Raw genomic sequence first — 18397 nt, 5'->3', positions numbered from 1 at the left:
AGCAAAAGGGCCAAAGGGCCTGTCCAACGAAAACGCCCTACGCCAGACCAGACCACCCTCCCAACACCTCAGAGAATAGGAGGCGTGTGCCTCAGTGTCAAGACCAAAAACCCGTAAAGTTACATATGGTAATACAGACGGAGAAACCAAAACGCCACAGAAAGAAAAGGGCAAGGGAAGGGAAACAATAAAAGATATAAAAAAAAATGTCGGGGTATCTCTTACTCTCTCCTATTCCACCACGTTCGGGTATTAACGCAGACCCAGCCGTCCCGGGCCTCTCTCATACTGGTCCAGGACCATCCCCACTAAGCGTAACAGAACTCGAATTCGAGTCTCCGCCCGCAGTCTGTGGCCTCTCCCCCTCCTTGTCCTGGTCCTTCTCATCGTCCAATCTTAGGCGCAACTTCTCGTTCAGCATGCTCACCAGTCTTTCGCTGTACTGATCCAAGAGGCCACTCAGGACCGTCTCGCTGACCGGCTTGCTTCTTTCTCTCGTCTCCCTGCTGCTCCGGGTCCTGATGGCTCGTTCCCCCAGCGCCGCAGCCGTCAGTCGCAACTCGGCATCCAGCTCAGCCAGGACGTCTGGCCCGATGGGGTCTGTAGACGCGAGCTTCTTGCGATACGCACGGAGCTGCCGGCACGTCTGCTCCGTCGCCATGCTCAGGGATCCGAAGCCGTAACTCGCGCGGAGGTTCGAGGTGGATGATTTCTTCCTCGCCATCGCCGCGGTGGAGGGAGGGGTGCCGTTCAGAACAGGTAAGGACGGGCGCCTAGTCATCCTCGCTCTGCCCTTCGGGCTTTCCGGTGGACTACCAGACCGGCTCCCGCCTGACGATGGACGCCTCGACGGGGTGTGCTCGGCGATGGTACTCGCGGGACTGGTCTGCAGTGTCGTGGTCGGGGTGCGGTTTGCCGCCGAGCTCGAGAGATTGTATCTCGACGTGCGCCGTTGCAGAGTTCGGGGAGGAGAGCGACGACCGCTGACGGGCGACGACGATGGTCTTTGAAACTCGGCCAATTCGGCTCTCGACAGCACCCGTCTCAGGGGCGGTTGGTTCGACGTTGGGAAACTGCTCTTCTCCGGAGAGGGCTCTCGGCTCGCCGGAAACGTCGAAGGCTCCTGCATGTCGATTCCCCAAATCATGATGGTCCCATCTGAGCCAACACTGACCACCTTGCGACCGCCCTCCTCATCATCGAGTAAGAGAACCCCGTTGATGGCTTCCGTGTGTCCCCACTCCCGATCGAGGAACGCGCCGGTCTGGGAGTCGTAGATTCTCACCGACTTGTCCGTATTTGAGATTCCCAACAGAAAAGTCGACTCTTGAATCATGGATTTCCCGTAAGTGAGCGAGTCTAGGACGACCGATTCTATGCCGCCTTCGTCGATGCACTTGAACGAGTTCGACAGCCGCCCGGAATCGGTGTCGTATTGGCATACAGAGCGATCCAGCAGTGACACGTAAATGGACTTGCCGTCGGGGGGCATGGCCATTGACAACGGCGTCGCCTTCAAGGAGATCACTTTCAGAGGTACAGCTGCCATGACATCTGGCTCGCCCTCCTTCAACACCAGGTCGTGGACCTGCAAGGTTCGGTCCAGAGAGCAAGCCACAATTCTCTCGTGTGAGGGGATGAGGACTTGGACTACTCGTGCTGAAAACTCGAGGGTCTGGAAGTGTTCGAAAGCACCGTCTCCCGACTTGCGAAAGAGTTGAGCCGTGCGATCCCTCCCACAAGACGCCACCAGCACTCTCGTATCGTCCTCATAAACTGTGATGTCTTGACAGTCCGATGAATGGGCCTTGATCTCCATACAGCATTCACCGGCCGCATGGTCTATGACTCGGATGACGCCGAATTTGTCTCCCGCAATGAACTGCTTAGCCCCTCTCGTCGCTCTGACGATAACGAGCTGGTTCACCCGGTCTGGTTCGGTCCCGTTCTCGATTTGTTCAAGGCCGATATCGAAGGATGATTTCACCCTGCCTTCCAGATCCCAGAGATTGACTCTCCCACAGGCGGACCACGTGAAAAAGGGGGCGTCAGACTTGTTCATGCCGTGAAGCTGTTGGATTCCGACGATAGGGTCTCCGTGGCCGGGGATTGGGATATGCGCCGTGTCTTGGTTGCTCTCCATGAGCAGATAATCTGCGCCCCAAATGTCAATCGACCGTTTCGTATTGATTGTCACCATATTATCAGCCAAGAAGCCCATGGCGAGCAGACCATTGGAGGCCCGGGAGCTCTTGAGAATGGGATCGGGATGCCCCTCGAGGATCATGTCGACGCTCAACGCTATAATTTCGCCCCCTTTCCCACCGATATAGATGTTGTTCTGTCGGATCGAGGTGCAATTGACGACGAATCCGGCTTCGAGGATTTTGATCAGCTTCATCTGCTTCTGGGTGTCGTCCAGCAGACAAATATCCCCGCTCTCGGAACAGATGATGGCTCTGTTCTCGTCGATGGCGGCTGCGCAAGTAAAAGTCGAGTCCAGCAACGACCCAAGCAGGATATTCCTACCCGGAAGAGCTTTCTGTGTCTGTGGTTGTGGCAAAGGGCCGTCGGCAGAGAACTTTGACTTTGTGGGAGAAGTATTCGGGCCGCCCTCCTCGACCCTCCAGACCTTGACATGTCGAACACCTAGCGTGACGAGGCTGTTACCCATCCAGATCATTCCTCGAATGAAAGAGGTGCATCGATTCTGCTGGAACAACCTGGCCGCGCCTGTCCGTGGGTCAATCTTCCAGAGGTAGAGAAACCCGTCGTTTGCGGCACCAAGAGACGCCAAATATCTCGTGTCTTGAGACCACGCCACCGCTCGGACACCAAACATATGCTCGCTGATGGACACTAAAGGCGTGTCAGATGAGTTATCCTGAAGGTTATAGATCAGCACCCGTGGTGCGTAGCCCGTCTCGCCAACCGCAAGGTATCTCCCGTCGCAGCTCAAGGCCAGGCACGTGGCCGCCTTTATTCTTTCGCGGCTTGTCCATGTTTTCGACGTTGGGGAGTCGGACCAGTCGAGTGGGCCGTAGAGGGAGTCTCGCGGTGAGGCTGCAACCCTATTCCTGCTATCATTTGCTTTGGGGGTCGAGTTTGGGGTTGATGGTGCGTGAGAAACGGGCGAGACGGAGAAGATGGGAACGGCCGTGGGCCGAGCTCGGTAGAATCGCTGTGAATAGTGCCCTCCACGAACATCCACAACGACAACGGCACCGCCGGCGACGTAGGCAAAGGACGACTGGACAGTGTCGAAGCCGGTAGGCGAAGAGCACGTAGTGCCTATCACGCGCTTTAAAGAGAGTCGAGAATCATTAGGGAAGGCCCGAGGACGTATGGGGGATCGAGAGGGTCGCTGGAGGAAAGGTGAGTTGGAGGGCGTCAGTCGAAGTCGATTGTTTGAGGGAGTGGACGCCATTGTTTCGCCATTGGCTTGCGGCAGAAGATCGCTTGGGTTATCGTCGGTTTACGGCTTTCATAGAGACCCCGATGGCATTCTAAAAACACGAGGGCTGAGGCATCCAGACAACATGAGGAATTGAAAGTGAGGGCGGTGAGATCTGAGTTGGTATGGGAGGAGGCAGGTGAGAAGGCAAGTCAATTGCCTAATTGCCTCGATTGATAGAAAAAAGGGGATTCAATTGGATTCCGGCCCTGGGCTGGGGGCATGCAAGTAAATGCAGAGGACGAAACAGCAAGCAGGTTGAGGCACACTTTTGGTCAAGAGACAGCGAGAAAAGGCAGGGCGGTCGGTGTCAAATGCCCCTTGTCTGTTAGTGCCATCCTTGTTGCTTGTATTTGTTTTTCTGCAGGGGCGGGGGTTGGTTGACCGGGTTGACCAGGGGAGAGCTTGACGCGGCACATTGCACCTTACCTGGTTTGGGTAGGCATGGGGGTCCCAGCGCCTATCAAATCGAAGCAGTGGGAGTGGATACTACCTATCCCACCAATCATCTTCAATCTTGAATCTTAAAGTCTTCCCAAACCTTTCCTGGTGACGGCTCGACATCTTATGCTCCGTACATTATGCATCCGAATAATTCATGGCCTCGGTTTTAACCCCTTTTGAGTGCTCGTCATTAAAGTAGCTGCATTTGGATTCCCTCTTGGACACCAGGATCTTGATCTTGGAGTCCGAGGGTATGTTTCATTAGGTAGGTTCTTCGGTACCTAGCGTGGCATGTCCCGGACTTTGCAATGGGGTTACATTATGATTTGCGACCTTGCCGAGTACGTATTATCAGAGCTACAGGCAGCTGCAGCTGACTTTGCAGCTGGGTTTCGCGGGAACACAAGAAATGGATGGGAGCAGGTACCACCCTTGGGGGTACAACACAACGAGGCACAGCCCACATGAATCACAATTGTTGTACGCATAGTGCATGATAGCTCTCCCGCCAATTCATTAAATAGACGGCAAGATCAAAGCTGCCCTCATCGAACTGGGCTGGGCCTCTTTTGGCTGCTGTGCTTGAGAGGGAGCCAGCTGTAGAGGCCCTACCAGGTCAAGAGAACCCTCGATCGCCACCGGCTTCGTTCACATGATGAACTGGGCATCATCTAATTCGATCTGCTGTAGCATCGCGTGGGTCTTGAATGGCGTCAGAAAAAACGCCGGGTATAGTATAATATTGTACAGTATGGGATAGGATAGGAGCTGAGAAGTCCTTGATGATGGACATGGCGATGGCCTCTCGAGTTACCGTCTCTTCACCAGGGATTCTGCTTGGTAACCTTGATTAAATTCTCGCTCTCGCTTCCTGTCTCTGGTCTATCGCGAGCCTGCTCCAGGCTCAAACGGCGCAATGCCCTCCCTTCTTACGTTTCATTGAACGTTCCGTCCGTAGTGGTATCACAGCAAAGTCTGTGAAAGCTTTTTCTGGGCACTTGCACGACTTCGCCTCCCTTGACCGGCGTCACTCTTCTCGTTCCATGAAGGGTCCCTGGTAATTCCTTCCCGGCGCCATCTCTGCGGTGGTTTCTTGCCCAGCGCGGCCCAGCGCTCCCAGACCTTTTTGCCTCTGCTGAACCATCTCTCCTGGCGGTCAACTTCTTCCTCTGGCGACGGGCTCCACTTGCTCCTGAGGATGCGGCGGATCGCCTCAGGAGAGACCTCGAACTTCTGAGCCAGGATCTCGGTAGAGTATTCCTCGGGGAACTGTTGATGCAGAGCTCTGATGCCCTCCAAGGCGTCGGGAGAGAGTCGCTTCCGGGGATTCCATCCCTCGGGAAACTTGGCCTTGAGGACCGCCTTCTGGACCTGCCAGGTTTCCTTGCGCCTCGGATCGGCCACCTCGTAACTGTCGTCTATCGGCGCATCCTGCTTCCTCGCCTTGGTCTGCCGGGAACGAGGAGTTACTGTGGAACCTCCCTCTCCAAACTCGTCGAAAGATATATCGCGGCGGCCTTCTTTCCGTGGAACAGCAGTGGTTCCGAAGCTTCTGTGGAAGGTACCGTGGACAGTTTTCGCTGTTCGAATTTGCGTTTGGGGCGGAAAGACATGGGACGGTCGGTAAGCTTGGGCGGGAATGTGGGATTCAGCAATGCTTCGGACAAAGATCCTCAAAGCAGCCGTTCGGCAAGAACAATTCATTGTTGGTTCGTGGTTCGAGTGTCCAGTTGCGCAGAGGACCAGGCCTGTGGCGGATTGATTCCCAAACTCGAAAGTACCAAAGAAAAGTTCACCAGCTAGAGGTGGTCAATGCGAACTTAATATCGGGTACCTACCCACACCTCAAATGGGGTGCACGGGCCATTTCTTAATCAACATGTCAAGCTGGAACTCACCGAGGTAGGTACAGTACCTCTGAAGATCCTTCTCAACCACGATGATGGAGTCAGAAGACGGCGAATGATTAATTCTTGCTTCGGCAACTCTTGTGATCCCCGAATAGAGGTTGTCTCCGCGGGCAGATTTTGGCTATTCGGGCAGGGGGTTAGTGCTGGGTAGGGGTTCCGGGCCGGTAGTTCTTGACAGGTGGAGCATGGAATAGACCAGCTGCCAGCCACTGGCCCCTTGCTCGAGTACGATGGTAGTAGCCAAATGCCCCTGCCCGCAGAGACGACCTCAAGGGCAGCCTGACCTGACTAGGTAGGTACCTACCTACCTACTCCACCCACCTGGGGAGTTTGGGGAGCATGTGGCAAGTGGCGGGGTGGTGAGTACGAACTCGATTTCAGCGCACGGTTTGGATGACTTCAGCCCCCTCTCAGGGGCAAGTTGAACAGCCCGCCTTAGTGTCTAGGACTCTAGGTACCTAGTCCACGATGTGGCCAAAGAAGAGTGAACAATGGCGAAGTGCCTGGGGCTATGATTTTGAGTGGACCCCTGAACACCTTACTGAGGAGCAGGTGCGACCCTTGATATTCAGTTATGACACGCTTGCTAGCGAGTGCCTAGAGCGTCTAGATCAGTTGTCGCCCCAGCCGATACGCACGCAGCCCAAGAGAGCCTCGGGAACTGCTGGCGACGCGGAAGGTGAGGATGGGAAACATCCCAATCTGTATGAGCTACTCGAACGTCATAAGGGCGACGATGAGAGCCTCCAGACGCTATGGCAGGAGGTCAACACCGTTCCCGAATGGGTTGATTGGCACCAGATCGAGCGAGGCCAGAGGGTATTTTACCGGTATGCGGGACCTACCATCATAGCCCTCACCTTCCAATCCCTCCTGGGCGGCATGGGTGGTCGGCGAGTTGTCGAGACACTGTCCCGGACTGGCGGGTTCGGGATAAAGGTCGCTCGACGGCGGCTCTTGGAAACCTTCCAGCACCTCCTTGAAGTAACTCGGGACATCGACTCGATCAAGCCCGGCGGCGGGGGGTTTGCCTCGTCCATCAAGGTCCGCTTTCTCCACGCATCGGTCCGCAGGCGGATCATACAGCTCGCCCAGCAGAAGCCCGAATACTACGACGTCAACCAATACGGCGTCCCCATCAACGACCTCGACAGCATCGCCACCATCATCTCCTTCTCAGCCACGCTGATCTGGATTGGCTTCCCCCGACAGGGCATATACCTCCGGGAGCAGGAAGCCGCCGACTACATCGCCCTGTGGCGCTGGGTGGCGCACCTTCTCGGCACGCCCACCGACCCCTTCTCCACCCCAGCCCGGGCCAAGGCCATGATGGAATCCCTCCTGACCACCGAGATCCACCCAACCGAGACCTCCCGCATCCTAGCCAACAACATCATCGCCAGCCTGCAGGACCGACCGCCCACTTACGCCAGCGCCGCCTTCCTCCAGGCCGAGGCGCACTGGCTCAACGGGCACGCCCTCGCCGACGCCCTGGCCGTGCCGCGCCCGCCCCACCACCACACCGCCCTCGTCGCGGGCCAGTGCCTCTTCTTCATGGCGACCTGCTACCTGCGCCGCTGCGTGCCGGCCTGGGACGACGCCGCCATCGCACGCTTCCGCCTCCGCCTCCGCCGCGTCGTCGCCGATATGGCCGACGGCGGCGCCGTGGGGGACGCTGCGCACGAGTTTAGGTACGTGCCCGCCTTCGGCCTGACGACGACCCGTGGGGGCGGCGAGGCGGAGGATGGTGAGGAGGGGGCGGGGGCGGGGAGGGGGAAGGGCGTCGAGATGCGGAACCTCGGGGCGCTGCTGGTGGGCGCCGGCGTTGGGGGGATGTTGGCTTGGATTGGCGTGAGGAGCGCCTTGAGCATGCTGTGGAGGTTCTAACGGCCTATTGGACACCGAGAGCCTCCTCTGCACTAGTACTTAGAGAGAAAGGGGGAGATAGACCGTGCGAGGGCCCTTACAGCGTTTGAATTAGCATTGGGGGATCGCGGATCTTGAATGATGATCCGCATGGTTTATAACCTTACAGCTCTTGCCGGACATCTAGCAAACCAGGTGATGGTTGCCATCAGACTAACCTAGTTTAACTCTATCTCATATTATTCATATTACTCATATCTGAATACACAGGTAATATACTGCGTACGCCAGCTAGGAGCTGAGAATCAGAACGATTTCAATTCGACCAAATAGTCGGCAAGTCGTACCAATGCGAGTCTAAATCACTATTTCCCTTAAGTAGGTACCTACTCTAATAATCGCCTCTCTGAACGATACCTAATACACGCCTTCCCTGCTATCGCCATGCCGAGAGACGCCAATATGCCATGGAACGGTTGATGCTTCGTTGTGCACGCAACCCGCTTTGTCTCTACAGAAGACAATGAACCCAAACGCCAGACCCCGGGCTCTCCCTCAGAACCGTTTAGCAAGGTATCCGGGACAGCGGAAGCCAAGCATGCAAATAAGAGTGACACCGACCCCCCGCCCTCAAGCTCAACCATCACGCATCATAAGCTCCACCGGCGGCCTCGACGTGTGCGCCATGATCGGCCTCGCCGGCCCGTCGACGCTGGGGCTGATCTCCTCGGGCTCGTCCGTCATGTCGTCGACGGCGATGCAGGGCAGATTGGGACTGCTACCGTGCTCTTGGGGGTGGAAGATCAGCGTGGAGCTCCTGCTTCGCTGCCGACTTCCGGCGAGGTCGAACGACACCTCGCCGCCAGCGCCACCCCCCCTGCTGCTGGCGGGGCTGACGGGGCTATCGGCGTTGGTGGCGGCGTTGTGCCTCAGGCGGGCGAGGGCGTCGGCGAGGTCCTCAGCGTGGACCATCTTGTTCGGGGCATCCTCGAGGCGCATCTCCCAGCCGTGCGGGGGCGAGGGGGGCGGGCTGATGAAGAACAGCTTGCCGGCGTCGGGCAGGGCCAGGTGGCGGTCGCGGGCGTCGACGGGGGTCGGGTGCCCGAAGTAGACACGGCACCGCTCGCCCAGGATGGCCTCGCCGTCCCAGATGGACCGCACCTCGATGGCGGACTGCTCGTCGAAGAAGGAGATGACGATGCGCCGGAACGACTTGAGCGGCGCCCAGGCGTGGATCGGCGCCGTCTGGGAGATCAGGTCGCGGATCGTCTGGAGGTTGTCCGGCCGGAAGACGTCGAGGGATTCGAGGTTGGTGAAGAGCAGGGTGTTGGATGGCGGTGTGGGTTGTACGAGCGGCGGGAGGTTTGAGAGGTCGAGTGTGAGCGACTTCTTAGAGGCCACGGAGGAGGCTCGCGATGACCGAGATGGCGGGGACGGCCTCGTGTCTTGTGCCATTGTGAGAGAGTCTAACGAATTATTCCTTCTAGAGAAAGAGTGGTCCAATGTAGGTAATCCGGAGGGGTCCTAAGGTAGGTGATTCTCTAACCGAGTGATTTGCTTCGCAGAAGTTGGGATGTTGAGATGTTGAGATGTCGAGATGTTGAAGATACGTACGTCTCTTACGTCTACGGCGGTTATATATGTTGGGTTGGCTACAAGCGGCCGAACACATAGCCTACATCATTTGCCACAACGGAATTTGCCCTTAGCACCGCCACAATGATACAGTCTAACAAGGAAAATCTTGGCGGCCCCACTGACGTCTGGGCCAGTCTGGGTTGCCTCTTTACCTCTTACCGGATCTGTCTGGATTCAATCCGAGCGTGCAAACATTGAAAACACAGGTGCCCACTGGGCTGTGATCTTCCAGCCTGATACATGTTCATGGCCACTGAATCATGTCGCGATTGCGAAAGACGACGGAGTCCGGCAATGCCCTGTACCTGTACCTACCAAGTAAGATACATAGGAATTGGGGCAGGAGCGGGGTAAAGATAGGTACCTACCTAATCGGGTAGTTACTTATTAGAGTCAGGCACAGCGAGTGGCTTGCGATTTTGGAGAGTTGAGACTTCTAGCTTCCGTATTAGTGACGCTAGAAAAGCCACCGGCGGCTCACGCATCCCCGTCGATGGGGAACTCTTGAGCAGGCTGAGCCTAGTCACGCCTCCGCAACACGCCTCCGCAACTTTGTTTCTCTTTCCTTCTCACCCTATACTGGGGTCAGTATTGCAATCCTCATCTGACGGGAAATCTCTGTGCACTGCCCCGCGGCACCTCAGAAACCCATGCTCGGCGCCATGCATTCGTCGAGGCGGCCTCGTTTGCAACGTGTAGGCGCTTCGGGCCTCCCCAAGAAATTCCAAGCCCTTCTCGAGCGCCTGGATCTCGGGGGCTGCCATTCCAGACCATAACGACGATGTCTCAGCCATCCGGTAGGCATATGGAATTCCATACTTGGCGCGGGCGCCGCCAAACTGGTAGAACATGCGGATCCAGGTCCCCGCTTGAACCCAGCCTTCCGGCTTAGACTCGCCCGAACACGACGACTCGTCCTACTCAGCAAGAGTCAGGGGAGCATTCCCGCAGTTTGGACCCGGCGAGGCAAAACCTGCCGTGCTGCCGCCGCGCAGTGATACCTTCTTCACTGCATTGCCTCTGTCGGGAGTCACGACATGCTCTTGCTAGTCTGACTTGTCTGATTTGCACAGCTTGAGGCTTACAGTGGGTTCCTTCCTCGCAATATGGTGCAATATATCGAGTTGAAATCGACTCCTGGGGAGGGGGGCTCGATAATTCCACAAGTGCCGTATCAAGGCAGATATCATTTGCAACCCTCACACAGACAACACCCAACTGTTTGCACAGCATGCATGCATATTAGGTGTTTATCGTACATCAAGCTAGGTCCTGACCGAGCAAAAGCGTGTCCCCAGCCGGATTCTAGGCTCGAAACTCTAGAGATGGAGCATCAATGAGCAGGCTCAGCCCCCCCCCCCCCCCCATCTCGGTTCAACTTGCCCCGTATTATTGATGCTCTGCAAGCTGTCTCGGGCAGTCTACCTGATCTCCACGCCGAGCTTATTCACCAGCGCCTTGGTGACCTCGCTGTGAAGCTGATTTGTCTCGGAATTTGTCAGGGTCCGCTCCAGACTGCGGTAGTTGATGCGATAGCACATGCTTCGCCGCCCTGTCTTGGGGTGCGAGAACTCATCCACTAGCTTGACGTCCTCCACGTCATGGCCGGCTATGTTGCGGACGACCTCCATCAGGTCGTTCTCGTGCCAGTCCTGCACGCTCGCCTTTGTGTTCCCCCCAGCCGCCGAGGTGGAACGTAGCCAGAAGGACACATCCTTGTAGCAGGCTGGGTACTTGGAGAAGGGCACAAATCGCTTGAGCGAATCCAAGTTGTCCGACACCCCCGTGAACTGGTTGAGGAAGCGCTCATCCGTCGACCAGAACAGCCTGATGTCGGGTATCTGGAACAGAAGCATGGCTATGCGGTCCAGGCCGATGCCAAAGGCCCACCCCAACTGCGAAGGCACGCCAGCATTGGTGAAGAGGTCCTGCTTCGTGACACCAGAGCCCAGGACCTCCAGCCAGTCTCCCTGGTAGTAGATCTCCAGCTCCCACGACGGGCTCGTGAACGGGAAGTAAGCCTCGACCCACCTCACCCGCAACGGTTCGTCCACGTAGTCCGGGTCCGCTTTGGCAGCAGCAGCCTTAGCGCGGGAAAATATCTCCACCACCATGAGCTCCAGCGACCGCTTGAGATGTGTTGCAACGGCCTCCGCCTCGGCAGGAGAGTGGTGTTCGGACTGTAGCGGGTTCCGCTCTGCGTGGAACGGGGGGTTGGGGTCCTCCACCTTGACGTTGTGCTTCGGGAGGCGCTCGAGGTCGGCGTACACGGCCGCTACGATGTCTCCGTTCGGGACCTTCTTGCGGTCCCATACTCGCGCCCCCTCCATCTGGTGGAACACGGGGTAGTGCGTCCTGTCGACTTCATCCCGCCGATACACGTCTGCGCTGATGAGGTAGCCGTCGCTCTCGCTGGCGCGGAACAGGCTCGCCTGATGAGCGCTCGTATGTGTCCGTAGCAGGGTATTTTTGTTGATATAGTAGGTATCCGACCGATTCCGCCCGGGGTGGTCGGGCGGGAAGCCGAGCGAGTCGAAGTTCTCGTGGGTCGAGACGACAGGGTGGAACGTGTTATGGGACTTGAATGTCGGCCGCGGGTACACCGACTCTAGAATCTGTCTTGTAATGCAGATGGGATGGTCTTTCTGCAGATGCAGCTGGCGCGCCGTTGAGGCCAAGACGTTGGCAGGCGCGTTGAACCATGAGTCCGTGGTAAACGTCCTCCCATTGACTTCAATAGACGACGGTTGAGATGTCCCGGCTGGACTCGAGCCTGCGGCCGGTGACGATACACTTGTCGCAGACGCCGACGCCGACGCTGACTGGCCGGATGAGAAACATGCCTGCCAACAATTGCTTGAACCGCTCAAACGCAGCCAAGCCTGTCTTGTCGACGGCCGAGGCGACCCAGACGCAGCGGTCAGGGAACGAATCACGTGGACTCCGTGTCCCCTTGACGCCGCCATCGCCATTGTGCTGCGGTGGAAGAAAGCACTTATATCCCCGAGCTTGGGGGCTCGACCTGGAGCTGTGAAGCTTGAATTGACATTCCAGAAAAAAATCGCCAGGATAGCTGCCCGAGAAAGTCGTGTCATACAATTTGTTCTTGGCACCTGCAAAGGGTCCAATAAATGGTCAGGGGACCCCTGCACTGCACAATGACATCGACGTTAGCTCTGGGCTAGCAGCAGAATCGAGCCAGGCTGATGAGTAACAAAAATGTTCGGCAGCGAATTGACGAGAAATATTCGAAAGCCTAGGTCTACAACTCTCTGTTATAGTATGTCGGCAGCGACACTCGTCCGATTGCCTTTCTTTGCTGTTGCTAGTGCTTTCCCAACCCTTAGCGGAATCCATGTTAATACGGTAAACCGACGAGTAAACTGCCAGAATGGAGGCAGCGAAACAGCCGGCAGCCGTGCCTCGGCGGGCAGTAGCACCACAGTCTGCCGAGAAGGACAGTATAGGGGGTAAGAAGCCGATCCACTACCCCTTCTGGTTTGGAGGAAGCGCAAGTAGTATGGCCGCGAGCGTAACACATCCATTGGATCTTGGTAAGCTCTCCTTGAAGATCTCTCCTTATCGTAGATGCTCATGATGTACGGGGACTCGGCACTCACTCCTTTATAGTCAAGGTATCTCACCCGCCCTCCATGAGCCTCGGCAGGGGCTGTCATCAGCCACCATGGGAGGAGAAAACTAACAAGGGCCACCCCGAAAGGTCCGCCTCCAAACCCGGTCCGGCAACATGCCCAAGACGATGAGCGGCACCTTTGTGCACGTTGTCAAGATGGACGGCTTCCGCGGCCTGTATAGCGGGCTCTCGGCGTCCCTCCTCCGGCAGCTGACGTACAGCACGGCGCGGTTCGGCATCTACGAGGAGCTCAAGCAGCGGTCGACGGGCGCGGACGGCAAGCCGCCGTCGTTCGCCGCGCTCGTAGCCATGGCGACCGTGTCCGGGGTGGTGGGCGGCATCGCAGGCAACGCGGCCGACGTGCTCAACGTGCGCATGCAGCACGACGCGTCGCTGCCCGCCGCCGACCGGCGCAACTACCGGCACGCCGTCGACGGCCTGGCGCGCATGGCCCGCGAAGAGGGCCTCGTCAGCTGGTTCCGCGGCGTGTGGCCGAACAGCATGCGCGCCGCCGCCATGACCGCCAGCCAGCTGGCCAGCTACGACGTCTTCAAGCGCTGGCTCATCCAGTTGACCCCCATGACCGACAACCTGGCCACCCACTTTACGGCCTCGTTCCTCGCCGGCGCCGCAGCCGCGACCGTCACGAGCCCAATCGACGTCATCAAGACGAGGGTCATGTCGGCAAAGGGGAAGAGCAGCATCCCCAAGCTGCTCGGGGAGATCTACGCCGCCGAGGGCTTGCGGTGGGTGTTCAAGGGCTGGGTGCCCAGCTTCCTGCGCTTAGGACCGTATGTTACTGGTTTCCCCCTTCCCGCCTGATGGATTTCCCGTCGGGTCCCGTAGTCTCGGCAGGAGGGCGTACCCGAAATCAGCTAATCTCGGAGATCTAGGCACACCATTTGTACATTTGTCTTCCTCGAGACTCACCGCAACATCTACAGGAAGGTTCAAGGTTTGGAAACCTCGGTATAGCCGAGATGCTAGGGAGACGACAACACGCACCACACATACACCACACACACATACATATATACACGATAGAAAGGCTCAGCTCATGCATTAGAAACCCCCTTGGAGAGCCTCTGTTTTTAGGATTCTGCTCTTAGTTTTCCAGCGGCAGTTTTTGCGCTTTTTACGCTTATTGTACAATACAAACTCCGCAATAGGGGGGAGGGAGTTAAACAATCCCCTGCCAGCCCCTAATATCAACCACCCTTTCCCGGAATCCGATCTGTTTCGCCCCGTGGATCTTGGGGTGATGATATGTATGCGCTTCAGCTGTGCGCATATCCCGTATAATACATGGATGAAATGTATAGCAACCTTTTTTTCCTCTTTCAGTCCGTGACCATATGCAAATGTCAAAAGCCGGTAAACTCCAGTTCGGCAGCACTCTCCTGGCCCACGCACCATCTAAAAGAGATTCCCCGCAAAAGCAAAAGAGATATCGTTGGTTGCCGTGCAAAAGCAAAAAAAGCGACGGTTGACGGACAAGCATTATAGGAACGGCGCTTTCAACTCCAACCACTCTGGCCCGGGTTACCGTAAGGCGTGGTGCCGTAAGGAGTGGTCCCGCCTGCTGCTCCCCCCCAGCTGCTCTGGTTCCCCCCGTTACCGTATGGCGTCGTGTATCCTTGGTCTTGCCAACCGGCCCCTCCGCTATACTCGGGGCTCTGCGGCCCGTTGTAGTTGGCCCCAGCACCACCCGCATCTCCCTCGCCCTCGTTGAGCTCGTGAATTAGACCTGCCAGCTTTTGCTGCAGAACTTTGACTCCCTCCTGCACGATAGAATCCGGGGGCAGGCCCCCGGCGGTCTCGACCCGGACATAGAAACGGCTTGGTTCGGCGTCGTAATCGAAAGGCTCGCCCTCCTGAGGAGGGTCCTCGTAAGAGGCGTACTCGCTCGGTGGCCTAGTGTCGTCAGCCTCGAATCACGTTGCCGCCCGTTTGAGAGGGGGGAAAAAAACAGCACTTACCACTCCGTCTTTGGGTCATTCTCGTACCACAGATCTATGTGGCGAAGCTTGTTGTGCGGGTCATACTCGAACCCGACGGCCGTGGTGGCCATCCACTTGGCATGCTCCTTCGCGATGCCCTTCTTGGCGATGCACGTCAGCTTGATCTCCTGGTCCCTCCGGAGCTTGGCGATCAGGGGCCCGTTGCCATCCGGGTCGGTGATGACGGGGCTGCCAACGTATTGGTTCGGCCGGCCCGGGTCAGGGATCAGGTCGCGCGCGTAGACCTTCATCACCTCGTCGCTGGTGCACCGGGCGTGCAGGGTCAGCTTGACGCTGCAGTGCTCGCAGTACTGCTCGCACTCGCACTCGCGCGTGTACAGGAGCGAGTCGACGTCGGTCGCGTTGAGCGGGATGAGCCCGAGGCGGTGGGCTATGAACTCGTCGGCGAGGACCGACGTGTTCTCCTCGACCTCGACCAGGTCGATCGCGATGATGGGGATCTCGGACTGCATCACCCGCCGCAGGGAGTTGGACGTGGAGAGATCGACGTTGTTGATCTCGAAGGACACATAGGTCGGATCGGCCTGTGGGACATCACTCAGGCGTCAGCTCGTGCCCTTTGCGCCATGCGAAACGAAGGGAAAGAGGCGCCGCGAGGATTTATTTGTTCAACGTACGTGATGGATCTTGACAGACGGTCCCAGGGACTCGCCCTCATCCATCATCATCGCGTCATAGTCCATTCTAGCAGAGCCAACGTAGATTCGTGTAGCATGAATTAGGTCTGGCGGTTGGGGAGATGGCGAGGAGCAAGCGCTGGTGATGTTGCGCCTGAGGTTGGCTGAAGCTTGAACAAAGCCTCTAAATTCCTCGATTCAGGGTTTTATACGCGCAACCCTCCCGTGGCGACTTCACTCCCCTGGAAACATTACTTGGGGTGTGTCTTTATAGCCGACACCACCTTGGCTTTTAATCTCACCCCTGATCCCGTCACCATCTATCGGCCATCCCGGGCCAAGCCTTGGAGCTTCCCGGACCTTTGATGATCCGTCACTGCCCAGAGCTTGGTCAAGGCCGTGGAAATTTTCATGAGCTCGGCTTAAGACGAGCGACTCCCCTATCCCTCAAATATTTATTGCTCCAAGTCAGGCGACATTGTCAATTATCGCAAAGGACCCCAGTTAAAAATGCTGCGGCAAATCATCTCCTCCGGCCCCGCAAGAGCTGCAAGCTCAGGTCTAAGGCTGGCCGCTCAGAAACCTCTATCCAGACCCCAATTCCGCCAACTACCTTCAATATCAGCGCGTGCAATCCGGCCAGCAGCCTCGAGATGGTATAGTGCCGAGGCGGAGTCAGCATCGGGCGCCGCAAAGGAGGGCTCGGAAGCGAAGTCGCAGGCCGAATCGCAAGCCAAAGATGAAGGATCGGACGCGGAGGCAGCTCTTAGGAAGCAGCTGGAAGCCAAGGAAGTGGAGGCAAGAGAGTGGAAGGTTCGCTTCACCCCGTTATTCCCCCCGTCTCGGCCCCCCCGTACTCATGTGCTGCAATGTAGGACAAGTGTCTGCGCTCGGTTGCAGACTTCCGGAATCTCCAGGACCGGACCCAGCGTGAGATGAAGGCAACACGCGACTTTGCGATCCAGAAGTTCGCCAAGGACCTAGTGGACAGCGTCGATAATTTCGACCGCGCCCTGGGCATGGTATCGCAGGAGAAGCTCAACGCTGAGGACAAGTCAGAGGACCTGCAGGAGCTGTCCAACCTCTACGACGGCCTCAAGCTGACCGAGGAGATCCTGACCTCGACTCTCAAGAAGCACGGCCTCGAACGCTTCGACCCCGAGGGAGAGAAGTTCGACCCGAACGAGCACGAGGCCACGTTCATGACGCCGATGCCGGACAAGGAGGACAGCACCGTGATCCTCACGCAGCAGAAGGGCTTCAAGCTTAACGGCCGCATCCTCCGGGCCGCCAAGGTTGGCGTCGTGAAGAACAAGTAATGGGTTCTAGGATCCAGGGGATCTTAGCGCCCGTGTACCACTACTACTGTTTTATATAAACCGATACCATGACCACCGGCGTTTAGGTCTGTGTATAATGCTCCTCTCATGACGGCAACTTGGTGGCATAAGGATAAAATCATAGCAACGGCCTGGAAACGGTCGTACATAATCGATGTATATAGAGCACCTCCTTGGTTAACCGTCCACTTTTAGACACGTGCTGGAAGTTACTACATGCTAATCAAACCCGAGCTACAACCTACAGCCACCCTTTGAGGATATTTTGGCCCCTCTGTGATCACTTGTTGGATGGATGATTAGAGACTAAATACTCTGACAGTGTTTGACTCTCTCGTACAACTTCGTTTCGTTACTGGTACAGCTTATCCTGACCATATTAGTATTATGCGGCCATTCGTTCTCGAATGCCTCGTTCGAAGGCTTAGCCCCTTGCCCTCCCAAATCACCAGCTGTATCTTGCTGGGAGGGCGAGGGAAGAAATCAGAACTCCATACTCAGACGCGTAACTCCGATATCGTGATCCAGCACCACAAGCCATCGATAGGAGCCGGATTCTCCACGGCCAGATCTGCAGCAACAAGCCAAGTCCAAGTCAGGAAACCAGCGAGAGAGACTCCCTCTCCGCGCCGAGAACAGTTTTTTGAACCCGCCCCCTCACCAACCGCCCAACCTCCCACCCGGCTCCCCAAACCTCCCCTTCGCATCCAGCCCAGCGGCAAGACCTCCAAGCGGAGAGTGCGGCCTGAACAGGTCCGGGTGCAAGGGGCGGCGACGGATGCCGCAGCGGTGCCGGGGAGGCGGGTACACGTCTTCTGTGGCCGGGTATCGCAGCGCCGCGAGCCCGTCGTCCCAGCGCCCGACGGTGCTGGACCAGAGGCAGAAGGCGCAGGGCGGGGTCCTGGCCGGGGCGGGATCCCCTTCGTCGTCCGAGATGAAGCCTTCTTCCCCTTCCCCTTCCTCCTCCTCCTCTTCGGCGTCGTCCTTGCTAACCGGGGGGTTGACGTTGTTGGCCATGGAGACGTCTGCTGGGGGGGTTGGGGTCAGCTCCGGGGTATGGTCAGGGGAATAGGTGCACTGGGGGGAGGGGGTGACGGACGGTTGGAGACGGGATTTGGTGGTCCCTCTGGGTCTAGCGATGGCTGCGACTCCGGCTGAGGGCTCATCGGCTGAGGGCTTGCGAGTGTCTCGCTCGTGGGCAAAGCTTCTTAGGGGTTAGTCGCTGGTTGGGCAGTCACGGGATTCATCTACTTACGCGGCTCGGCGGTGTCGGAGGGTTCATCCTCAAATGGGGGCCTTGGGCAGCAGCGGATACGCGGCTCATCGTATCTCTGGTAGATTCCTGCCAGGAGAGAAGGGGGGGGGGGGGGGGGGGGGGGTTTTTTTTCACGTTCACCATATTGTGTTAGTAGGTGCCCATTACGAACCAACAAACCACCACCACCTACCCACCGACCCCCAACACCCCACGCG

At 57.4% G+C, this 18397-nt stretch overlaps 9 protein-coding genes across 9 annotated transcripts in view; 3 read left to right on the top strand and 6 right to left on the bottom strand.

The window, feature by feature from the left end:
* Positions 1–283: 283 nt before the first annotated feature.
* Positions 284–4018, bottom strand: QBC33DRAFT_510318 (WD40 repeat-like protein; the record flags this gene model as incomplete). Its single annotated transcript, XM_060425761.1, has 3 exons — positions 284–3301; positions 3884–3914; positions 3996–4018. The coding sequence occupies 3 exons, from the start codon at positions 4016–4018 to the stop codon at positions 284–286; spliced, it is 3072 nt and encodes a 1023-aa protein (XP_060288673.1).
* A 595-nt stretch (positions 4019–4613) lies between these two features.
* On the bottom strand, positions 4614–5825 carry QBC33DRAFT_10927 (uncharacterized protein). Its single transcript, XM_060421906.1, has 2 exons — positions 5797–5825; positions 4614–5697 (listed from the first exon to the last, which is right to left on the bottom strand). The coding sequence occupies exon 2, from the start codon at positions 5600–5602 to the stop codon at positions 4862–4864; it is 741 nt and encodes a 246-aa protein (XP_060288672.1). The 5' UTR covers positions 5603–5697; positions 5797–5825; the 3' UTR covers positions 4614–4861.
* Positions 5826–6276: 451 nt separating this feature from the next.
* QBC33DRAFT_553910 (tat pathway signal sequence) lies at positions 6277–7695 on the top strand (the record flags this gene model as incomplete). The annotated part of the gene is made up of 1 exon (XM_060429450.1): positions 6277–7695. One exon carries the CDS (start codon positions 6277–6279, stop codon positions 7693–7695), a length of 1419 nt encoding a protein of 472 aa, XP_060288671.1.
* Positions 7696–8310: 615 nt separating this feature from the next.
* QBC33DRAFT_575047 (putative calcineurin binding protein) lies at positions 8311–9129 on the bottom strand (the record flags this gene model as incomplete). Its single annotated transcript, XM_060430801.1, has 1 exon — positions 8311–9129. The coding sequence occupies one exon, from the start codon at positions 9127–9129 to the stop codon at positions 8311–8313; it is 819 nt and encodes a 272-aa protein (XP_060288670.1).
* Positions 9130–10534: 1405 nt separating this feature from the next.
* On the bottom strand, positions 10535–12429 carry QBC33DRAFT_521315 (uncharacterized protein). The gene has a single exon (XM_060426448.1). It carries the CDS (start codon positions 12405–12407, stop codon positions 10734–10736), a length of 1674 nt encoding a protein of 557 aa, XP_060288669.1. The 5' UTR covers positions 12408–12429; the 3' UTR covers positions 10535–10733.
* A 26-nt stretch (positions 12430–12455) lies between these two features.
* QBC33DRAFT_521312 (putative mitochondrial dicarboxylate protein) lies at positions 12456–14255 on the top strand. The gene is made up of 3 exons (XM_060426447.1): positions 12456–12874; positions 13031–13737; positions 13840–14255. The coding sequence occupies exons 1-3, from the start codon at positions 12704–12706 to the stop codon at positions 13919–13921; spliced, it is 960 nt and encodes a 319-aa protein (XP_060288668.1). The 5' UTR covers positions 12456–12703; the 3' UTR covers positions 13922–14255.
* Positions 14005–15787, bottom strand: QBC33DRAFT_521308 (putative rna polymerase). Its single transcript, XM_060426446.1, has 3 exons — positions 15585–15787; positions 14926–15491; positions 14005–14860 (listed from the first exon to the last, which is right to left on the bottom strand). Exons 1-3 carry the CDS (start codon positions 15648–15650, stop codon positions 14464–14466), a joined length of 1029 nt encoding a protein of 342 aa, XP_060288667.1. The 5' UTR covers positions 15651–15787; the 3' UTR covers positions 14005–14463.
* Positions 15788–15926: 139 nt separating this feature from the next.
* QBC33DRAFT_10827 (GrpE protein) lies at positions 15927–17179 on the top strand. Its single transcript, XM_060421898.1, has 2 exons — positions 15927–16397; positions 16460–17179. The coding sequence occupies exons 1-2, from the start codon at positions 16095–16097 to the stop codon at positions 16901–16903; spliced, it is 747 nt and encodes a 248-aa protein (XP_060288666.1). The 5' UTR covers positions 15927–16094; the 3' UTR covers positions 16904–17179.
* QBC33DRAFT_615059 (uncharacterized protein) overlaps positions 17122–18397 on the bottom strand; it is a 1997-nt gene continuing 721 nt past the window's right edge. The window contains exons 3-5 of the mRNA XM_060432624.1: positions 18180–18266; positions 18024–18128; positions 17122–17952 (exon numbers count right to left, since the gene is read on the bottom strand). Of these exons, the coding sequence (XP_060288665.1) occupies positions 17582–17952; positions 18024–18128; positions 18180–18266 (563 nt within the window). The 3' untranslated portion in view covers positions 17122–17581. The remainder of the gene's footprint in view (positions 17953–18023; positions 18129–18179; positions 18267–18397) is intronic.

The sequence above is a fragment of the Phialemonium atrogriseum genome (genome assembly GCF_030411735.1).
Source record: "Phialemonium atrogriseum strain 8032-3 unplaced genomic scaffold QBC33scaffold_1, whole genome shotgun sequence".
In the NCBI taxonomy this organism is placed as follows: Eukaryota; Fungi; Ascomycota; class Sordariomycetes; order Cephalothecales; family Cephalothecaceae; genus Phialemonium; species Phialemonium atrogriseum.
Note: the sequence above shows the minus strand (reverse complement) of the source record. Positions and strands in the feature narration are given on the sequence as shown.

Bases quoted from the DNA above. Each gene is read 5' to 3' on its own strand.
- QBC33DRAFT_10927 (XM_060421906.1), bottom strand. From the start codon at position 5,602: ATGAATTGTTCTTGCCGAACGGCTGCTTTGAGGATCTTTGTCCGAAGC.
- QBC33DRAFT_521315 (XM_060426448.1), bottom strand. From the start codon at position 12,407: ATGACACGACTTTCTCGGGCAGCTATCCTGGCGATTTTTTTCTGGAAT.
- QBC33DRAFT_521312 (XM_060426447.1), top strand. From the start codon at position 12,704: ATGGAGGCAGCGAAACAGCCGGCAGCCGTGCCTCGGCGGGCAGTAGCA. The intron at 12,875-13,030 runs TCCTTGAAGATC...GGGCCACCCCGA, and splicing joins CATTGGATCTTGGTAAGCTC to AAGGTCCGCCTCCAAACCCG. The intron at 13,738-13,839 runs GTATGTTACTGG...TCGGAGATCTAG, and splicing joins AGCTTCCTGCGCTTAGGACC to GCACACCATTTGTACATTTG.
- QBC33DRAFT_521308 (XM_060426446.1), bottom strand. From the start codon at position 15,650: ATGGACTATGACGCGATGATGATGGATGAGGGCGAGTCCCTGGGACCG. The intron at 15,492-15,584 runs GTACGTTGAACA...GATGTCCCACAG, and splicing joins CGTCTGTCAAGATCCATCAC to GCCGATCCGACCTATGTGTC. The intron at 14,861-14,925 runs GTAAGTGCTGTT...TGACGACACTAG, and splicing joins AATGACCCAAAGACGGAGTG to GCCACCGAGCGAGTACGCCT.
- QBC33DRAFT_10827 (XM_060421898.1), top strand. From the start codon at position 16,095: ATGCTGCGGCAAATCATCTCCTCCGGCCCCGCAAGAGCTGCAAGCTCA. The intron at 16,398-16,459 runs GTTCGCTTCACC...GCTGCAATGTAG, and splicing joins TGGAGGCAAGAGAGTGGAAG to GACAAGTGTCTGCGCTCGGT.